General features: G+C 33.4%; 1 protein-coding gene across 1 annotated transcript in view; it reads left to right on the forward strand.

The window, feature by feature from the left end:
- LOC102804552 (asparagine synthetase domain-containing protein 1-like) overlaps window positions 1–24424 on the forward strand; it is a 49114-nt gene that overhangs the window by 15681 nt on the left and 9009 nt on the right. Inside the window, exons 3-10 of the mRNA XM_085503030.1 lie at window positions 4666–4788; window positions 5539–5673; window positions 13265–14196; window positions 21033–21131; window positions 21714–21810; window positions 23680–23714; window positions 24052–24205; window positions 24295–24362. Coding sequence (XP_085359156.1) covers window positions 4666–4788; window positions 5539–5673; window positions 13265–14196; window positions 21033–21131; window positions 21714–21810; window positions 23680–23714; window positions 24052–24205; window positions 24295–24362 — 1643 coding nt within the window. The remainder of the gene's footprint in view (window positions 1–4665; window positions 4789–5538; window positions 5674–13264; window positions 14197–21032; window positions 21132–21713; window positions 21811–23679; window positions 23715–24051; window positions 24206–24294; window positions 24363–24424) is intronic.

The following is a 24424-nucleotide window of genomic DNA, read 5'->3' on the forward strand; positions in this document are numbered from 1 at the left end:
ATATCCATATAACTTGCTGAATGGTAACTTTCACCATGATTGATGAACGAAGGCCTAGTCTGATAAAAGAGCAATGTTGAATTCACAGTCACTTGGGGGCTGAAAATCAATAAATACTAATTTTCAAAAAAAAAATCATCCGCTATACGTATATAAATTTTTATTAAAAAAAAAATCATCCGCTATACGTATATAAATTTTTATTTATATACGTATAGCGGATGATTTTTTTTTTGAAAATTAGTATTTATTGATTTTCAGTCCCCAAGTGACTGTGGTTGAATTTACCTCCATGACAAAACACTAGTAGAATAGAATATTAGTAGTGATATCATTCTTAGCCAATCAGTAAAGCGGATGCTTAAAGGTCAAAGATGATTGCCAGACAGTAAACAAAAACATTGTGCGAGCCGTTTGCCGCGACCCCATTTTTCTTGTCTCTTTATTCTGATTAGACGTGAATTAAAAGTGCCAAGCTACCAAACAGCGAAATGCGTGGATTAAATGTGATAAGTCCAACTTGTGTGGGACGACATCAACAAACTTCAAGACGAAGCTATATGGATTTTAGTTCTATCGCGACAGTGGCGCCGACTTTCAGGGAATTTCAGGGTTTCGACTTTTACGAAGATAGCAATGAACGTACAAATATAGATCTTAGAAGGTTTTGTTTTTGTCTCACAACTATGAACTTTCGTAATTTTACTGCGTAAATTATTATTGATCTTGTATGGCTGTTGATCCGGTAATTGTCGAAACCGGAAATAATTCACGCGTATTGGGCGGCGTGTTTGTCGACGGGGATATTCTAATTTTTATTATTTCTGGTTTTAATATTTGTCACATTCTAAGCAATAAATTATTTCTTGGTACACTTCTAATGCTGCATATTGTTCATTTATTTTTGTTGCATGTTTTTATTTGCCGTTTTCTCCCTGTCGCAGTTCGATCTGCGTGTTGCCAATTTTCCGCGATTTTTCGGGTTTTTTTGCAGGGGATATCCGGACAAACGCCCACCCTTTCTTTTTGGCGATTTTCCCTGTTCAAGACCCTGGGCTTTTACTCGGATAAATACGGTACATTAAACATAATAGGATCAAGTTCGAAATGGCCGACTGGCGGGCATTTTGTTTTAAAGAATTCAGTTCTGGATCCGTATCCGAGACATGTCTGGATGGATCGAGTTCAAACTTCACACACACATGGTACATCATGTCACAAATAGATATGTGCATTTGTTTCATGATCCGCTTGACAATAGCTGAATGCATCAAAATCACTTATTTTCACAATTCCGGAACCGGATCTCAGTCATGCATGGATGGATTTTGTTCAGATTTAGTACAATTTGTTGTACATATGCAGGTGCATTTTGGATCAGACCACTGAAAGTGGTCTGAGATTTTGGTCATGATCTGCTTTGAATGTATATGTCACTCAAATATGAACGGAACGGGAACGTGTCATTGACAATGACTTATTTTAACTAGCTACATGTACATTAATACCATAATTTTCGGCCAACACAGACGCCATCTTTTAATATATAATAGGTCATGTTGCTATCACAGCACTATCTTCGTCCAAGGACACTTTGAACCCCTTTATTTTAAATATACATTTGAAAGAACTGAATTATTATTGTTGCAAGGTTTCCCTGGATTTACGTGAATTGTATATCGTTATATGTTTGTAACGTTTTTTTGTATGTTTTTTTCCAGGATCTGGATTTGAAAAAAACAATACCATATCAAATATAATAGTGGTGCACTATACACAAATACTGGTATATTGCAGCGAAGATTTGCTTACTTCAATTAAAATTCTTCATTTTTGACACTTTTATTTACCAAAAAACTATATGTACTTTGTATTGTATGTCTTTGAATTTTTCATTGTACACAAACTGAAGTTTGTAATAAAAACACTACAGCAATTCTCAGAAGTATTGGGGCAGCCAATTTGCAAACTCACTAGCGAATTGGCTAAATGTTTGGGTTTTGAAACAGTTGGCTTTCTAATCTCCCTGGCGCCTCCTCGTGGTCGCGTCCACTCCGGGCGGGTCTATTTTGCATTAGGGAACATAGTATGCTTTTACTTAGCCTGGTACATGTCTGGATTCCCCGAATGATTTGCTTTGCGAGGCGTGGTAATGTGAAAGTAGTTTCCCTGGTCATCCTGAGAATGACCACAGTCAGCTGGCGTACAAGTGATAATATGATAAATGTGATTAATCTACCAATATTTACTATATCTTGAACACTGATTGAAACTAAATAAAGAGACAAGTTGAGAAAGTTTCCTATAAATCAGGGAGAAATAAATGTTCACATCCAAACGATTCGTTGGGGTAACATTAAACCAACCACTAATACAATTCGACTTCATTCATCGTTTTTGCGTGGACAATCCCTTGTATACGAACATCACGAAGAAAATAGAACACTTTCCCTGGTATATTTGAAAGCGAAATCGCCATCCAACTAAAGTATGACGACTGTCCCCCACTGTTATATAGATTCACCCAGAGTGGGCCTGACCACAGAACGGCGCCAGCGAGATTTCGAAGGCCAACTGTTTAGTCAAAATCCAAGCAGTTAACCAATTCGCCAGCGAGTTTGCAAATTGGCTGCCCCAATACTTCTGAGACTTGCTGTAGCACTAACGACTCTTTTCTGTGTGGAGTTTTGCAACTTTATGTGTACAATAAGAAAATGATTCTGTTACTAAGTGGTCCTACTTCAATCTGTGAAATAACAGATCTAGGTAAATTAGTGATTGCATGCTCACTAAGGGTCACTTAAATATTTAGGTATCACCTCCATAGCCTGTACATGCCTACATGCATATATCTTGGTATATTCAGTGATTATGGATGCTGCTAATTGGAACAGTATGACTATTGATAACATACTAGATATGGGATATATTGTATTTAAAGGAAAAGTCAAGGCTAACAACATAATACTCCCAGGAAAAAGAGCTTGGCAAATGTAAGGACATGCAGTTTAAAGTTTATTTATATCACTTTTTATTCTCTAGATATTCAACATTTCACCAGTATTATGTATTATTACATATGTACTGCAGTTTATTTTGATTCGTCCCTGAAATCAAAATCGGTATTTCCACACCTCATATGCAAATGAGGTCTGAGAGCAAACAAAGTAGTCCCTTCAGGAGTACCGTTTTTCGAAACATAGCAGAAATAAACAATATTAAAAAATATGATATTTTTCTCTTGGGGTACGTGAATATACTTGCCGAGTGAAATGAAATTTGAACAAGAGTAATGGTACCTTTAGCCAGTCACTTATTTTGACAAAAACTAATTTGTATATCACCCATGCAATAATGTTTTCGGTATTTTCACGGTTGATATGCAAATGAACATGGTATTTCCATCGGCTACCGAACTATTTTTATTTTGTAAACACATTTTCGTCTGCTATTTTTGTCCGGTTCGAATCGTCAGGCAACATTTTTGGCGTGTTAGGTGTACAATACATGGAATACTACGATTGAGAGAACTTAATGTATGTTGACCACCTGGAAACTGAGTTTTATAAACCTTGAAGGGCTTTTGGAAGACCCACCAGCAGTGAAATCAGCGATTACTATGCAGCCGCAACCATCAACATCGAGATACCAGGTTTCTGCTGGTGGCGTTACTCAGTTCCAAATAAAAATTACCAACGCCAAAAGAGCAACATTTTAACCAGTAACCAAGATCAGTCAATCCACGACCAGCAAGCAACATCACACACGAAGTTGTAGCGTGCAGCTCAGCGACAACCGCTGTCGACGAAAGTCATCCCATCAGTGAAGTACCGCAGTTGCACGGCATGTTTGCCAATGCACAATTCTGTGGTGGAACTTTTAACTTCAACATAAACTGTGTATCATAGTCGTCCAGTTCAAGTTCTGGTTCTGTCGTGTTCCCAACTAAACGTCAACAAGTTATTTATTCGGACAGTGACTGAGATTAGACGTCTGATTATTTTAATTTCATACAAACAGTGACACTCGTTCTCCGGGCGCGTTCTACACTGACATGCGCTGCTAGGGTGTAACACTATATTGGAACATATTAATGCTCACCTAATGTGTATTTGTAACTTTACCCACAATCCTTTGCTGGAGAATCAAAATGGCAGACTACATAATATTGAAGAAAAGTCAAATATCTAGAAAAGTGATATACAAAAACTGTCAATTGCATTCTCCTACATTTGTTGAGCTCTTTCCTTGGGGAGCATTATGTTGTTTGGCTTGACTTCCCCTTTAAAACTTATCCTAACAGTCATTCCAGTATGTGTTTACAGGTTGCTGATTTAATGAGCTGTATTTCATTCGGACCAAATCATTTTGGCTGTGTTCCATGCACACCAATTTCTGGGTGCCTTTGCTGAAGTTGACTTCATCCTTGATGCTGCATTTTTGATATTAAACACTGCATTGAAAAAAATTACTGTAAACCATTTTCTTTTTTTTCTCATGTTATTTGACATACTCTGTATGTGCACTGTTTTGGTATTTCACAACTTTGCAAATACATTTCTTGAATATTGTCAAGACCAAGTTTGGTACATGAAAATTTGTTTGAACGGGAACTGTGTCATTTTCATCGACTTGTCACTGTTATTTCTAATATCTATAATTTAGGTATCTGAAGGTTCAAATGATGGTGATGTTCTGTTGGCCAGTTTAAAAAAATGTAATGAAAATGAAGAATTATTGTCTGTGATGTGCACAGTACAAGGACCATGGAGCTTCATTTACTGGCAGGTCAGTTTGATTTTTACAGGTCACCTCTATCATGTGACAGATCACATCTATCATGTGACAGGTCACCTCTATCATATCTGGTCAGTTACACTTTGACAGGTCACCTCTATCATGTGACAGGTCACCTATCATATCTTGTCAGTTACACTTTGACAGGTCACCTCTATCATATCATGTCAGTTACACTTTGACAGGTCACCTCTATCATATCTGGTCAGTTACACTTTGATCGATCACCTATATCATATCTGGTCAGTTACACTTTGACAGGTCACCTCTATCATATCTGATCAGTTAGACTTTGACAGGTCACCTCTATTATATCTGGTCAGTTAGACTTTGACAGGTCACCTCTATCATATCTGGTCAGTTACACTTTGATCGATCACCTATATCATATCTGGTCAGTTACACTTTGACAGGTCACCTCTATCATATCTGGTCAGTTACACTTTGACAGGTCACCTCTATCATATCTGATCAGTTAGACTTTGACAGGTCACCTCTATCATATCTGATCAGTTAGACTTTGACAGGTCACCTCTATCATATCTGATCAGTTTACTTTACAATTACTGTATATAGAGTTTCCCTCTATTCTGATTGGTAAGTTTTAAATATTCATTTCTGTTCTGCCAATGTTCCCTTGTCAAACATTGTATACATTGTTTGCATAATAATCTTTTTTCGGGACAGTTAGATATGTAAATGAACATGGCATTGTAATCTTGATGTTTGTTTCTATTTTAGGAAAACAAAAAGTATCTGTGGTTTGGTCGTGATTTTTTCGGCCGCCGGAGTCTTCTTTTGCATTTACCGACTTGTCGAAATGACAGCTTTGTGATTACATCTATTGCTTGCAGACCCCTGACAAGGTCATCTAAGGTGAGTATATCTGTCTCAACCTTTACAAAGTCAATTAAAGTGAGTGGCTTTGTTTCAACTAGTAATTAATTTATTATTATTAATTTATTAATTATTTTATTATGGAAGACAACAATTAAACCACCAATAACTATGATTCTACCATGGACAATACCAGTAATTTACTGCAATGAACTATGATTCTATCACTGACAATACTAGTAATTTACTGCCATGGACTATGATTCTATCACTGACAATACTAGTAATTTACTGCCATGGACTATGATTCTATCACTGACAATACAAGTAATTTACTGCCATGGACTATGATTCTACCACTGATAATACTAGTAATTTACTGCCATGGACTATGATTATATCATTGACAATACTAGTAATTTACTGCCATGGACTATGATTCTATCACTGACAATACTAGTAATTTACTGCCATGGCTATGATTTTATCACTGACATTACTAGTAATTTACTGTCATGGACTATGATTTTACCACTGACCATACAAGTAATTTACTACCATGGACTATGATTCTATCACTGACAATACTACATGTAGTAATTTACTGCCATGGACTATGATTCTATCACTGACAATACTAGTAATTTACTGCCATGGACTATGATTCTACCACTGACATTACTAGTAATTTACTGCCATGGACTATAATTCTATCACTGACAATACTAGTAATGTACTACCATGGACTATAACTCTATCACTGACATTACTAGTAATTTACTGCCATGGACTATGATTCTGCCACTGACAAAACTAGTAATTTACTGCCATGGACTATGATTCTATCACTGACAATACTAGTAATTTACTGCCCTGGTCTATAATTTTACCAATGACAATACTAGTAATTTAGTACTAATGACTATGATTCTACCACTGACAATACTAGTAATTTACTGCCATAGACTATGATTCTATCACTGACAATACTAGTAATTTACTGCCCTGGTCTATAATTTTACCAATGACAATACTAGTAATTTAGTACTAATGACTATGATTCTATCACTGACAATACTCATAATTTGCTGCCACGGACTATGATTCTACCACTGACAATACTAGTAATTTACTGCCACAGACTATGATTCTACCACTGACAATACTCATAATTTACTGCCATGGACTATAATTCTATCACTGACAATACTCATAATTTACTGCCACGGACTATGATTCTACCACTGACAATACTCATAATTTACTGCCACGGACTATGATTCTACCACTGACAATACTAGTAATTTACTGCCACGGACTATGATTCTACCACTGACATTACTAGTAATTTACTGCCATGGACTATAATTCTATCACTGACATTACTAGTAATTTACTGCCATGGACTATAATTCTATCACTGACATTACTAGTAATTTACTGCCATAGACTATAATTCTATCACTGACATTACTAGTAATTTACTGCCATAGACTATGATTCTATCACTGACATTACTAGTAATTTACCGCCATGGACTATGATTCTATCACTGACATTACTAGTAATTTACCGCCATGGACTATAATTCTATCACTGACATTACTAGTAATTTACTGCCATAGACTATAATTCTATCACTGACATTACTAGTAATTTACTGCCATAGACTATAATTCTATCACTGACATTACTAGTAATTTACTGCCATAGACTATAATTCTACCACTGACAATACTAGTAATTTACTGCCATAGACTATGATTCTACCACTGACAATACTAGTTATTTACTGCCATAGACTATAATTCTATCACTGACATTACTAGTTATTTACTGCCATAGACTATAATTCTATCACTGACAATACTAGTAATTTACTGCCATGGACTATAATTCTATCACTGACATTACTAGTAATTTACTGCCATGGACTATAATTCTATCACTGACATTACTAGTAATTTACTGCCATAGACTATGATTCTATCACTGACATTACTAGTAATTTACTGCCATGGACTATGATTCTATCACTGACATTACTAGTAATTTACTGCCATGGACTATAATTCTATCACTGACATTACTAGTAATTTACTGCCATAGACTATAATTCTATCACTGACAATACTAGTAATTTACTGCCATGGACTATAATTCTACCACTGACAATACTAGTAATTTACTGCCATGGACTATGATTCTATCACTGACATTACTAGTAATTTACTGCCATGGACTATAATTCTATCACTGACATTACTAGTAATTTACTGCCATGGACTATGATTCTACCACTGACAATACTAGTAATTTACTGCCATAGACTATGATTCTATCACGGACAATACTACTAATTTACTGCCATGGACTATGATTCTATCACTGACAATACTAGTAATTTACTGCCATGAACTATAATTCTACCACTGACATTACTAGTAATTTACTGCCATGGACTATAATTCTACCACTGACATTACTAGTAATTTACTGCCATGGACTATAATTCTACCAATGACAATACTAGTAATTTACTGCCATGGATTGTAATTTTACCACTTAGAATACTAGTAATTTAGTATTAATGACTATGATTTTACCACTGACAAAACTAGCAATTTACTACCAATGACTATGGTTCTACCACTGATATTACTAATAATTTACTGCCATGAACTATAATTCTACCACTGACATTACTAGTAATTTACTGCCATGGACTATAATTTCACCAATGACAATTCTAGTAATTTACTGCCATGGATTGTAATTTTACCACTTAGAATACTAGTAATTTAGTATTAATGACTATGATTTTACCACTGACAAAACTAGCAATTTACTACCAATGACTATGGTTCTACCACTGATATTACTAATAATTTACTGCCATGAACTATAATTCTACCACTGACATTACTAGTAATTTACTGCCATGGACTATAATTCTACCAATGACAATACTAGTAATTTACTGCCATGGATTGTAATTTTACCACTTAGAATACTAGTAATTTAGTATTAATGACTATGATTTTACCACTGACAAAACTAGCAATTTACTACCAATGACTATGGTTCTACCACTGATATTACTAATAATTTACTGCCATGAACTATAATTCTACCAATGACAATACTAGTAATTTACTGCCATGGTCTGTAATTTTACTTCTTAGAATAATAGTAATTTAGTACTAATAACTATGATTTTACCACTGACAAAACTAGTAATTTACTACCAATGATTATGATTCTACCACTGACATTACTAGTAATTTACTGCCATGGACTATGATTCTACCACTGACATTACTAGTAATTTACTACTAATGACTATGATTCTACCACTGACATTACTAGTAATTTACAACCAATGACTATGATTTTACTACTGACATTACTAGTAAATTGCTTCCAATGACTCTGATTCTACCACTGACATTACTAGTAATTTACAACCAATGACTATGATTTTACCACTGACATTACTAGTAATTTACTACCAATGACTATGGTTCTACCACTGATATTACTAGTAATTTACTGCCATGAACTATAATTCTACCAATGACAATTCTAGTAATTTACTGCCATGGTCTGTAATTTTACTTCTTAGAATAATAGTAATTTAGTACTAATAACTATGATTTTACCACTGACAAAACTAGTAATTTACTACCAATGATTATGATTCTACCACTGACATTACTAGTAATTTACTGCCATGGACTATGATTCTGCCACTGACATTACTAGTAATTTACTACTAATGATTATGATTCTACCACTGACATTACTAGTAATTTACTGCCATGGACTATGATTCTGCCACTGACATTACTAGTAATTTACTACTAATGATTATGATTCTACCACTGACATTACTAGTAATTTACTGCCATGGACTATGATTCTACCACTGACATTACTAGTAATTTACTACCAATGACTATGATCTTACTACTGACATTACTAGTAAATTGCTTCCAATGACTATGATTCTACCACTGACATCACTAGTAATTTACAACCAATGACTATGATTCTAACACTGTCATTACTAGTAATCTACTGCCATGGACTATGATTCTATCACTGACAATACTACTAATTTACTGCCATGGACTATAATTCTATCACTGACAATACTAGTAATTTACTGCCATGAACTATAATTCTATCACTGACATTACTAGTAATTTACTGCCATGGACTATAATTCTACCAATGACAATACTAGTAATTTACTGCCATGGATTGTAATTTTACCACTTAGAATACTAGTAATTTAGTATTAATGACTATGATTTTACCACTGACAAAACTAGCAATTTACTACCAATGACTATGGTTCTACCACTGATATTACTAGTAATTTACTGCCATGAACTATAATTCTACCACTGACATTACTAGTAATTTACTGCCATGGACTATAATTTCACCAATGACAATACTAGTAATTTACTGCCATGGTCTGTAATTTTACTTCTTAGAATAATAGTAATTTAGTACTAATAACTATGATTTTACCACTGACAAAACTAGTAATTTACTACCAATGATTATGATTCTACCACTGACATTACTAGTAATTTACTGCCATGGACTATGATTCTACCACTGACATTACTAGTAATTTACTACTAATGACTATGATTCTACCACTGACATTACTAGTAATTTACAACCAATGACTATGATTTTACTACTGACATTACTAGTAAATTGCTTCCAATGACTCTGATTCTACCACTGACATTACTAGTAATTTACAACCAATGACTATGATTTTACCACTGACATTACTAGTAATTTACTACCAATGACTATGATTCTACCACTGACATTACTAGTAATTTACTGCTTTGAACTATGATTATACCACTGACATTACTAGTAATTTACTAATAATGACTATGATTCTACCAACGACAATACTAGTAATTTACTACCAATGACTATGATTCTATCACTGACATTACTAGTAATTTACTACCAATGACTATGATTTTACCACTGACAAAACTAGTAATTTACTACCAATGATTATGATTCTACCACTGACATTACTAGTAATTTACTGCCATGGACTATGATTCTACCACTGACATTACTAGTAATTTACTACTAATGACTATGATTCTACCACTGACATTACTAGTAATTTACAACCAATGACTATGATTTTACTACTGACATTACTAGTAAATTGCTTCCAATGACTCTGATTCTACCACTGACATTACTAGTAATTTACAACCAATGACTATGATTTTACCACTGACATTACTAGTAATTTACTACCAATGACTATGGTTCTACCACTGATATTACTAGTAATTTACTGCCATGAACTATAATTCTACCACTGACATTACTCGTAATTTACTGCCATGGACTATAATTCCACCAATGACAATTCTAGTAATTTACTGCCATGGTCTGTAATTTTACTTCTTAGAATAATAGTAATTTAGTACTAATAACTATGATTTTACCACTGACAAAACTAGTAATTTACTACCAATGATTATGATTCTACCACTGACATTACTAGTAATTTACTGCCATGGACTATGATTTTACTACTGACATTACTTGTAAATTGCTTTCAATGACTATGATTCTACCACTGACATCACTAGTAATTTACAACCAATGACTATGATTTTACCACTGACATTACTAGTAATTTACTACTAATGACTATGATTCTACCTCTGACATTGCTAGTAATTTACTGCCATGAACTATAATTCTACCACTGACATTACTAGTAATTTACTGCCATGGACTATTATTCTACCAATGACAAAACCAGTAATTTACTGCCATGGACTATGATTCTACCAATGACATTACTAGTAATTTACTGCCATGGTCTATAATTTTACCACTTACAATACTAGTAATTTATTACTAATGACTATGATTCTACCACTGACATTACTAGTAATTTACTGCTTTGAACTATGATTATACCACTGACATTACTAGTAATTTACTAATAATGACTATGATTCTACCAACGACAATACTAGTAATTTACTACCAATGACTATGATTCTATCACTGACATTACTAGTAATTTACTACCAATGACTATGATTTTACCACTGACAAAACTAGTAATTTACTACCAATGATTATGATTCTACCACTGACATTACTAGTAATTTACTGCCATGGACTATGATTCTACCACTGACATTACTAGTAATTTACTACTAATGACTATGATTCTACCACTGACATTACTAGTAATTTACAACCAATGACTATGATTTTACTACTGACATTACTAGTAAATTGCTTCCAATGACTCTGATTCTACCACTGACATTACTAGTAATTTACAACCAATGACTATGATTTTACCACTGACATTACTAGTAATTTACTACCAATGACTATGGTTCTACCACTGATATTACTAGTAATTTACTGCCATGAACTATAATTCTACCACTGACATTACTCGTAATTTACTGCCATGGACTATAATTCCACCAATGACAATTCTAGTAATTTACTGCCATGGTCTGTAATTTTACTTCTTAGAATAATAGTAATTTAGTACTAATAACTATGATTTTACCACTGACAAAACTAGTAATTTACTACCAATGATTATGATTCTACCACTGACATTACTAGTAATTTACTGCCATGGACTATGATTTTACTACTGACATTACTTGTAAATTGCTTTCAATGACTATGATTCTACCACTGACATCACTAGTAATTTACAACCAATGACTATGATTTTACCACTGACATTACTAGTAATTTACTACTAATGACTATGATTCTACCTCTGACATTGCTAGTAATTTACTGCCATGAACTATAATTCTACCACTGACATTACTAGTAATTTACTGCCATGGACTATTATTCTACCAATGACAAAACCAGTAATTTACTGCCATGGACTATGATTCTACCAATGACATTACTAGTAATTTACTGCCATGGTCTATAATTTTACCACTTACAATACTAGTAATTTATTACTAATGACTATGATTCTACCACTGACATTACTAGTAATTTACTGCTTTGAACTATGATTATACCACTGACATTACTAGTAATTTACTAATAATGACTATGATTCTACCAACGACAATACTAGTAATTTACTACCAATGACTATGATTCTATCACTGACATTACTAGTAATTTACTACCAATGACTATGATTTTACCACTGACAAAACTAGTAATTTACTGCCAATGTTTATGATTCTACCAATGGCAATACTTAAGGAGGTTTCCAGTGTGATAATAGTTTATCATTATATACAATTTTTTATGCATTGCATTTTTGTGTAGTAATAAGGTTTGTAACTGCCTATATGTTTGTATACCAGTAGTTTTAACCTCTTTCACCACAGAATTACAAAAAAGTCCTGTTTATAGTCTGCACTTTCCTTTTGAAGATTGGGACAAAAATAGCCAAAAAACAATGAAAATTGGCAAATTTTGTCAGTTGGCTCCAAAATTAGAGTTCATTTCCAGAAAAATTGTAAGAAAAAGTGCTGAAGAATTTGGGCGAGAAAGTCTGGTGATGAAAAGGTTAAGCTTAAAGTACACAACATCTGTTTTTCAGCACTGGATGGAAGTACCAGCAACTGGAATTTATTACATTGATATGAAAAGCTATCATGATAGGACATCAATCAAACCCGAGATCATTCAATATCCATGGTTGTGGATGTCTACTTGTGAAAAAGTATCATCAGATTTCCAGTCACAGATTCAAGAGTTGAATAATGATCTCGTAAAATGCCAGATACAAAATGACTATCAAACTAATCCAGAAGCTAACACATGTGAAACAAAAATCACGGCAAATAAACCTATCAGACAATCTGTATTTAAAATGAAGTTGATTGATACTGAAAAGTTAAGGAATGTGAGAATAAGTAATATGTATTTGGGCTCACCTGAGGAGTTTGATGGTGGAATGAATAGTGTTACTGCAAATATTTCATTAGTCCCGCCAGTTGGACCATTCAATGGAACTCTGTATAGCACATTGGCAAAAAACATAGATGGATTGCAAGAGACTGAAACCAAAGCTGATGTTTCATCTCTGGATCGGCCGTCATCTTCTCAATCTGTAACAGAAACTGCCCATGCACAAACTAAATCTTCAAACAAAAAAACATTGTGTACAGTGCCTGGAATTGAAGGAGCATCCCCAAACATGGATATGACGCAAACCATTTCTGCTGCAGGAGATCCAGATATACTTTTAGCTGCAACATCAAATACATTGGACTTGGCCAATAAGTTAATAAATGTACTTGGTATTGCAGTGAAAAAAAGAGTTTACAATCTTCCAAGATGTTGTCACCATAAAGAAAACTATGCAATGGTTGCTTTACAAGACATGCCAGATAGTGAATGTGATGATGATAAAATGCATAGAGAAAAAGATAAGGAAAAAGAAACAGTGATGATTGGAATAGATGCTCATGTCGCTGTTCTTTTTTCTGGGGGTTTAGATTCTATCGTTGTTGCCGCTTTAGCAGACAGGCAAGTGACAAACCCTTCCTCTCATTAATATTACTTTAAGATGAACCCCTTATCCTATGGATATTATATTCAGATGTATCCCTTATCCTATGGATATTATATTCAGATGAATCCCTTATCCTATGGATATTATATTCAGATGAACCCCTTATCCTATGGATATTATATTCAGATGAATCCCTTATCCTATGGATATTATATTCAGATGAACCCCTTGACCTATGGATATTATATTCAGATGAATCCCTTATCCTATGGATATTATATTCAGATGAATCCCTTATCCTATGGATATTATATTCAGATGAACCCCTTATCCTATGGATATTATATTCAGATGAACCCCTTATCCTATGGATATTATATTCAGATGAATCCCTTATCCTATGGATATTATATTCAGATGAATCCCTTATCCTATGGATATTATATTCAGATGAACCCCTTATCCTATGGATATTATATTCAGATGAATCCCTTATCCTATGGATATTATATTCAGATGAACCCCTTATCCTATGGATATTATATTCAGATGAACCCCTTATCCTATGGATATTATATTCAGATGAACCCCTTATCCTATGGATATTATATTCAGATGAATCCCTTATCCTATGGATATTATATTCAGATGAACCCCTTATCCTATGGATATTATATTCAGATGAACCCCTTATCCTGTGGATATTATATTCAGATGAATCCCTTATCCTATGGATATTATATTCAGATGAACCCCTTATCCTATGGATATTATATTAAGAGGAACCCCTTATCCTATGGATATTATATTCAGATGAACCCCTTATCCTATGGATATTATATTCAGATGAACCCCTTATCCTATGGATATTATATTCAGATGAATCCCTTATCCTATGGATATTATATTCAGATGAACCCCTTATCCTATGGATATTATATTCAGAGGAACTCCTTATCCTATGGATATTATATTCAGATGAACCCCATACCATATGGATATTATATTCAGATGAACCCCTTATCCTATGGATATTATATTCAGATGAACCCCTTATCCTATGGATATTATATTCAGATGAACCCCTTATCCTATAGATATTATATTCAGATGAACCCCTTATCCTATGGATATTATATTCAGATGAATCCCTTATCCTATGGATATTATATTCAGATGAACCCCTTGACCTATGGATATTATATTCAGATGAATCCCTTATCCTATGGATATTATATTCAGATGAACCCCTTATCCTATGGATATTATATTCAGAGGAACCCCTTATCCTATGGATATTATATTCAGAGGAACTCCTTATCCTATGGATATTATATTCAGATGAACCCCTTATCCTATGGATATTATATTCAGAGGAACTCCTTATCCTATGGATATTATATTCAGATGAATCCCTTATTCTATGGATATTATATTAAGAGGAACCCCTTATCCTATGGATATTATATTAAGAGGAACCCGTTATCCTATGGATATTGTATTCAGAGGAACTCTTTATCCTATGGATATTATATTCAGATGAATCCCTTATTCTATGGATATTATATTAAGAGGAACCCCTTATCCTATGGATATTATATTCAGAGGAACTCCTTATCCTATGGATATTATATTCAGATGAACCCCTTATCCTATGGATATTATATTCAGATGAACCCCTTATCCTATGGATATTATATTCAGATGAACCCCTTATCCTATGGATATTATATTCAGAGGATCCCCTTATCCTATGGATATTATATTAAGAGGAACCCGTTATCCTATGTATATTGTATTCAGATGAACCCCTTATCCTATGGATATTATATTCAGAGGAACCCCTTATCCTATGGATATTGTATTTAGATGAACCCCTTATCATATGGATATTATATTCAGATGAACCCCTTATCCTATGGATATTATATTCAGAGGAACTCCTTATCCTATGGATATTATATTCACAGGAACCCCTTATCCTATGAATATTATATTCAGATGAACTCCTTATCTTATGGATATTACATTTTTGTATATTCAGATGAACCCATTATCCTATGGATATTATATTCAGAGGAACTCCTTATCCTATGGATATTATATTCAGAGGAACTCCTTATCCTATAGATATTATATTCAGATGAACCCCTTATCCTATGGATATTATATTCAGATGAACCCCTTATCCTATGGATATTATATTCAGAGGAACTCCTTATCCTATGGATATTATATTCAGAGGAACCCCTTATCCTATAGATATTATATTCAGAGGAACCCCTTATCCTATGGATATTGTATTCAGATGAACCCCTTATCATATGGATATTATATTCAGATGAACCCCTTATCCTATGGATATTATATTCAGAGGAACTCCTTATCCTATGGATATTATATTCACAGGAACCCCTTATCCTATGAATATTATATTCAGATGAACTCCTTATCTTATGGATATTACATTTTTGTATATTCAGATGAACCCATTATCCTATGGATATTATATTCAGAGGAACTCCTTATCCTATGGATATTATATTCAGAGGAACCCCTTATCCTATAGATATTATATTCAGATGAACCCCTTATCCTATGGATATTATATTCAGAGGAACCCCTTATCCTATAGATATTATATTCAGATGAACCCCTTATCCTATGGATATTATATTCAGAGGAACTCCTTATCCTATGGATATTATATTCACAGGAACCCCTTATCCTATGAATATTATATTCAGATGAACTCCTTATCTTATGGATATTACATTTTTGTATATTCAGATGAACCCATTATCCTATGGATATTATATTCTGAGGAACTCCTTATCCTATGGATATTATATTCAGAGGAACTCCTTATCCTATAGATATTATATTCAGATGAACCCCTTATCCTATGGATATTATATTCAGATGAACCCCTTATCCTATGGATATTATATTCAGAGGAACTCCTTATCCTATGGATATTATATTCAGAGGAACCCCTTATCCTATAGATATTATATTCAGAGGAACCCCTTATCCTATGGATATTGTATTCAGATGAACCCCTTATCATATGGATATTATATTCAGATGAACCCCTTATCCTATGGATATTATATTCAGAGGAACTCCTTATCCTATGGATATTATATTCACAGGAACCCCTTATCCTATGGATATTATATTCACAGGAACCCCTTATCCTATGAATATTATATTCAGATGAACTCCTTATCTTATGGATATTACATTTTTGTATATTCAGATGAACCCATTATCCTATGGATATTATATTCAGAGGAACTCCTTATCCTATGGATATTATATTCAGAGGAACCCCTTATCCTATAGATATTATATTCAGATGAACCCCTTATCCTATAGATATTATATTCAGATGAACCCCTTATCCTATGGATATTATATTCAGAGGAACCCCTTATCCTATAGATATTATATTCAGATGAACCCCTTATCCTATGGATATTATATTCAGAGGAACTCCTTATCCTATGGATATTATATTCAGATGAACCCCTTATCCTATGGATATTATATTCAGATGAACCCCTTATCCTATGGATATTATATTCAGATGAACCCCTTATCCTATGGATATTATATTCAGATGAACCCCTTATCCTATGGATATTATATTCAGATGAACCCCTTATCCTATGGATATTATATTGAGAAGAACCCCTTATCCTATGGATATTATATTCAGATGAACCCTTTATCCTATGGATATTATATTCAGATGAACCCCTTATCCTATGGATATTATATTCAGATGAACCCCTTATCCTATGGATATTATATTCAGATGAACCCTTTATCCTATGGATATTATATTCAGATGAACCCCTTATCCTATGGATATTATATTCAGATGAACCCCTTATCCTATGGATATTATATTCAGATGAACCCCTTATCCTATGGATATTATATTCAGATGAACCCCTTATCCTATGGATATTATATTCAGATGAACCCCTTATCCTATGGATATTATATTCAGATGAACCCATTATCTTATGGATATTATATTGAGAAGAACCCCTTATCCTATGGATATTGTATTCAGAGGAATCCCTTATCCTATGGATATTATATTCAGAGGAATCCCTTATCCTATGAATATTATATTCAGATGAACTCCTTATCTTATGGATATTACATTTTTGTATATTCAGATGAACCCCTTATCCTATGGATATTATATTCAGAGAAACTCCTTATCCTATGGATATTATATTCAGGGGAACCCCTTATCCTATAGATATTATATTCAGATGAACCCCTTATCCTATGGATATTATATTCAGATGAACCCCTTATCCTATGGATATTATATTCAGATGAACCCTTTATCCTATGGATATTATATTCAGAGGAATCCCTTATCCTATGGATATTATATTCAGAGGAATCCCTTATCCTATGGATATTATATTCAGAGGATCCCCTTATCCTATAGATATTATATTCAGAGGAATCCCTTATCCTATGGATATTATATTCAGAGGAATCCCTTATCCTATGGATATTATATTCAGAGGAATCCCTTATCCTATGGATATTATATATTCAGAGGAATCCCTTATCCTGTGGATATTATATTCAGAGGAACCCCTTATCCTATGGATATTATATTCAGAGGAACCCCTTATCCTATGGATATTATATTCAGAGGAACCCCTTATCCTATGGATATTATATTCAGAGGAACCCCTTATCCTATGGATATTATATTGAGAAGAACCACTTATCCTATGGATATTGTATTCAGAAGAACCCCTTATCCTATGGATATTATATTCAGAGGAACTCCTTATCCTATGGATATTATATTCAGATGAACCCCATACCATATGGATATTATATTCAGATGAACCCCTTATCCTATGGATATTATATTCAGAGGAACCCCTTATCCTATGGATATTATATTCAGAGGAACCCCTTATCTTATGGATATTATATTCAGAGGAACCCCTTATCCTATGGATATTATATTCAGAGGAACCACTTATCCTATGGATATTGTATTCAGAAGAACCCCTTATCCTATGGATATTATATTCAGAGGAACTCCTTATCCTATGGATATTATATTCAGATGAACCCCATACCATATGGATATTATATTCAGAGGAACCCCTTATCCTATGGATATTATATTCAGAGGAACCCCTTATCTTATGGATATTATATTCAGATGAACCCTTTATCCTATGGATATTATATTCAGATGAACCCCTTATCCTATGGATATTATATTCAGATGAACCCATTATCTTATGGATATTATATTGAGAAGAACCCCTTATCCTATGGATATTGTATTCAGAGGAATCCCTTATCCTATGAATATTATATTCAGATGAACTCCTTATCTTATGGATATTACATTTTTGTATATTCAGATGAACCCCTTATCCTATGGATATTATATTTAGAGAAACTCCTTATCCTATGGATATTATATTCAGAGGAACCCCTTATCCTATAGATATTATATTCAGATGAACCCCTTATCCTATGGATATTATACTCAGATGAACCCCTTATCCTATGGATATTATATTCAGATGAACCCTTTATCCTATGGATATTATATTCAGATGAATCCCTTATCCTATGGATATTATATTCAGAGGAATCCCTTATCCTATGGATATTATATTCAGAGGATCCCCTTATCCTATAGATATTATATTCAGAGGAACCCCTTATCCTATGGATATTATATTCAGAGGAATCCCTTATCCTATGGATATTATATATTCAGAGGAATCCCTTATCCTGTGGATATTATATTCAGAGGAATCCCTTATCCTATGGATATTATATTCAGAGGAACCCCTTATCCTATGGATATTATATTCAGAGGAACCCCTTATCCTATGGATATTATATTCAGAGGAACCCCTTATCCTATGGATATTATATTCAGAGGAACCCCTTATCCTATGGATATTATATTCAGAGGAACCCCTTATCCTATGGATATTATATTGAGAAGAACCACTTATCCTATGGATATTGTATTCAGAAGAACCCCTTATCCTATGGATATTATATTCAGAGGAACTCCTTATCCTATGGATATTATATTCAGATGAACCCCATACCATATGGATATTATATTCAGATGAACCCCTTATCCTATGGATATTATATTCAGAGGAACCCCTTATCCTATGGATATTATATTCAGAGGAACCCCTTATCTTATGGATATTATATTCAGAGGAACCCCTTATCCTATGGATATTATATTCAGAGGAACCCCTTATCCTATGGATATTATATTGAGAAGAACCACTTATCCTATGGATATTGTATTCAGAAGAACCCTTTATCCTATGGATAATATATTCAGAGGAACTCCTTATCCTATGGATATTATATTCAGATGAACCCCATACCATATGGATATTATATAAAGATGAACCTCTTATCCTATGGATATTATATTCAGAGGAACCCCTTATCCTATAGATATTATATTCAGAGGAACCCCTTATCCTATGGATATTATATTCAGAGGAACCCCTTATCTTATGGATATTATATTCAGAGGAACCCCTTATCCTATGGAGAGGAACCCCTTATCTTATGAATATTATATTCAGAGGAACCCCTTATCCTATGGATATTATATTCAGAGGAACCCCTTATTCTATGGATATTATATTCAAATGAACCCTTTATCCTATTGATATTACTTTCAGATGAACCCCACCACCTACGAATATTACTTTCAGCTGTGTAACTTACTAATTTTAATATAATTTTATATAATGCCTTGTGTAGTTTCTCAGTTATGTTTTTATATCATTAGGTATGTACCTGAAAATGAAGCAATTGATCTTTTAAATGTTGCATTTCATCAAAAAGCACAGACAACTCAGAAAAAATTAAGACATCAACCCGCAGCCTGGTTAGTCAGCTTATTCATCAGCAGCATATAATATAATATAATATAATATAATATAATATAATATAATATAATATAATATAATATAATATAATATAATATAATATAATATAATATAATATTTACACATGAATCAACAAAACCATTTTATACTTGTATACTAATATATATTTTTTATATACTTATAAACCCAACTGTTTGAAAGCAGTTGCCTATTTTATTACCAGTAACAATACCACCTTGGCCTTATTGTGTGAAATTGTTCTATGAGTTCATATTGACTGCTGTTCCACTTTACAAATATTTTTGTTTCTGACTATTTTATATTTTATAACACACTTTTGACTCCAGTATAAAATTCTGGTTATATTTTTAGGAAAACTATTGATAATGAATTATTATCCATTCATATGCAAAACAACTACTATGTTTGGGAACACTGATTCTTTACTTTCTGATTTTCACTAAAAATTTATGTGCATTAGAACCTGTCCTCATAACATACTGAGACAATTGTTTGTTTCAAGATGTCTATAGTGTTTGCAGTATTTGGCATGCATTACTATAGTTACTTATTTTTAACAGCAAAGACCCATACATGGTGCCTGATCGCATTACAGGAAGACATGGTCTTCAAGAATTACGTACACTGTGTCCTAAAAGACAATGGAACTTTATTGAGGTATGTTGACATGCATCAATTAAGTAAGCATTAAAGGAAACATCAACCCAAACAACATAATGACCCCTGAAAAAGAAGCTCTACAAATGTAGGAGAATGCAATTTACAGTTTTTTTATATCACTTTTCATTCTCTAGATATTCAACTTTTCATCAGTATTATTTAGTCAGCCATCTTGATTTTCACGCAAAGGATTATGGGTAAAGTATGACATCATAGACTCTGTTGTCAGAAATTGAGAAAATGATTTCATCAATAACTTCAAAAGTTTAACTTAAAATTGGCTGAAAGTTTAGAGATTGGTAGCATACATGTACTGGTGCCATCCATGTTTATAAAATAGTTGTCATGGAAACAGAACTGAGAATATTGATTTTTATGTTTTTCTACCAAATTCTCAAATTTCCTTATATTGTATACAATTTACCAATGTGAGTTATATAAGTGATATATCACATGTTGACCACAAAAGGGGACACAAAAGTGTCATTTTATATTTCATGACAAAAATATTGATTTTTATTTTTTTAACGTTTTTAGCAATATCTTCACTTCATGTGTATTTGTAATATTCTAATTTCCACTACTATAATTATATACATGAGTAATATGCACAACAAAAATTTGAACTAATTCGCATCAGTATTTCTCATGTTATAGATAAAATAATTTTCTCAATTTTTGACAACAGATTCTATGATGTCATACTTTACCCATAATCCTTTGCTTGAGAATCAAGATGGCTGACTACATAATAATGATATAAATTTTAATATCTAGAGAATGAAATGTGATATAAAAAAATTGTAAATTGCATTCTCCTACATTTGTGGACCTTTTTCTTCAGGGGTCATTATGTTGCTTAGATTGATGTTTCCTTTAAAATATCATTTTGTGATTTCTCAGAGCACCAAAACTACTTTTTTTACATCAATCTCAGCCATTTCATTTTAACTACTGCTTGAATTTTGGAATACAAAATATGAAAATATCATTTTGTGCATGCCAGTCTATAAAACAAAATAAAATATTACTGAGATGTTGTTTAAACTCTGCATTCACATTGAGATCCAACAGCTGCAGTTCACCTGTACAACTTGCTAGGACAAATATGAATTTTCTCCCAGCTTTGCAAGGGCCAATTCACATCAATGGGTGTGGAAGACATCAAATATGGCAATGCATGTATGATTGGAAGTGAGCTCTAAAGTATTTCAGAATTTCGGTGCAAGGATTTGGTCAACATATGGCACATTGTAAATTCATTGCTCCAGTGATTTTCTGAATGCTAAATATCCCTGGGTAGCCTGACCTCTCAACTTACTTGCAGCTCTGTATTTCTAGCGTCCAGTCTGAAGTCTTGAAACCGGTCTGATCGAAATTAATGACCATGTCTTTAAGAATGTTATGTTGATTAACCATGCTGGTAATCCTCTCCAGATACATGTATTGTGACTTTAGCTCAAGAAAGTTCACTGGTATTATCCATGTTGCTTTTGTCTCTTGGTAACTGAGAAATGATTGCATCCAGCCCTGTATCAATGAAACTGATCTATCAAGTTCTTATAACATTGAATGTTTTTTCAGTAGCATACCTTTGGCAATTGCAATTATAATTTTCATATTTATAACTGCATGTTTGTTGCAATCATTGGCCGAGAAGTGGAGCGCGACCTCTCATGGTAACCATTAGGTCTCATACCATTGTTTTACTCTTTTATTTGGAATATAGTAGCACTAGTAATATGGCTGTGAAAATATAGACTGTGCATATAATTAAACAAAGGAAACAAATGTAGATTTGAGTGCCATCAGTGGGGCAATCTATTTTTTTATTCTTGTAAGATAATTTTTAATATGTGTTCTCAGGTAAATGTAACGATGGAGGAGCTGCAAGAAATGAGGTACTTATTTATATTTAACTTTACCTATAGTATTTAGTGAAAGGAAAATTTACATCAGTATCAGTCTTAATTCCTTTGTTACTGAATTCACCTCATTGGTTTGATCACATATCTGACTGCTCACTGATAAAACATGACATGTTATAAAGTTTTGAAGAATAGCATAGTACAGAATAACATCCTACCAAATGGTGACATTACAGACTGGTAACACTGTTTGTTGTATCCCTGAAAGATTTGCAGATATTCTGTGGGAGAGATGTCAGACCTCATGTGGTTTCCAGATCTATAATTGGATTTTGATCTGAGTGATTTATATGGTTAATCTTCATTTCAGACAACTGAGGGTCAGTGACCTTGTCTACCCTCTGCAGACAGTCCTAGATGATAGCATTGGATGTGCAATATGGTTTGCTGCCAGGGGTCATGGAATACTTTATTCAAAGGGTACAACAGAGACTGATGGGATACCATACACAAGCAGGTCTAAGGTAAGTATGTATGCAGAAAACAGAAATCTTGAATATTGACGGCTTTGGTAGCAGACTCAGAAATACTCATATTTTATTTTTGTTTCTAGGTGGTACTGGTCGGCATGGGTGCTGATGAACAGCTTGCTGGATATTCAAGACATAGAGGAAGATACAAGTAAGTCAATATTCACTATTTTTAAGCAAAATTAGTTTCTGTCAAAATGGTTTTAAATTATT

The sequence above is a fragment of the Saccoglossus kowalevskii genome, chromosome 9 (genome assembly GCF_978046115.1).
Source record: "Saccoglossus kowalevskii chromosome 9, keSacKowa6.1, whole genome shotgun sequence".
Lineage (NCBI taxonomy): Eukaryota > Metazoa > Hemichordata > Enteropneusta > Harrimaniidae > Saccoglossus > Saccoglossus kowalevskii.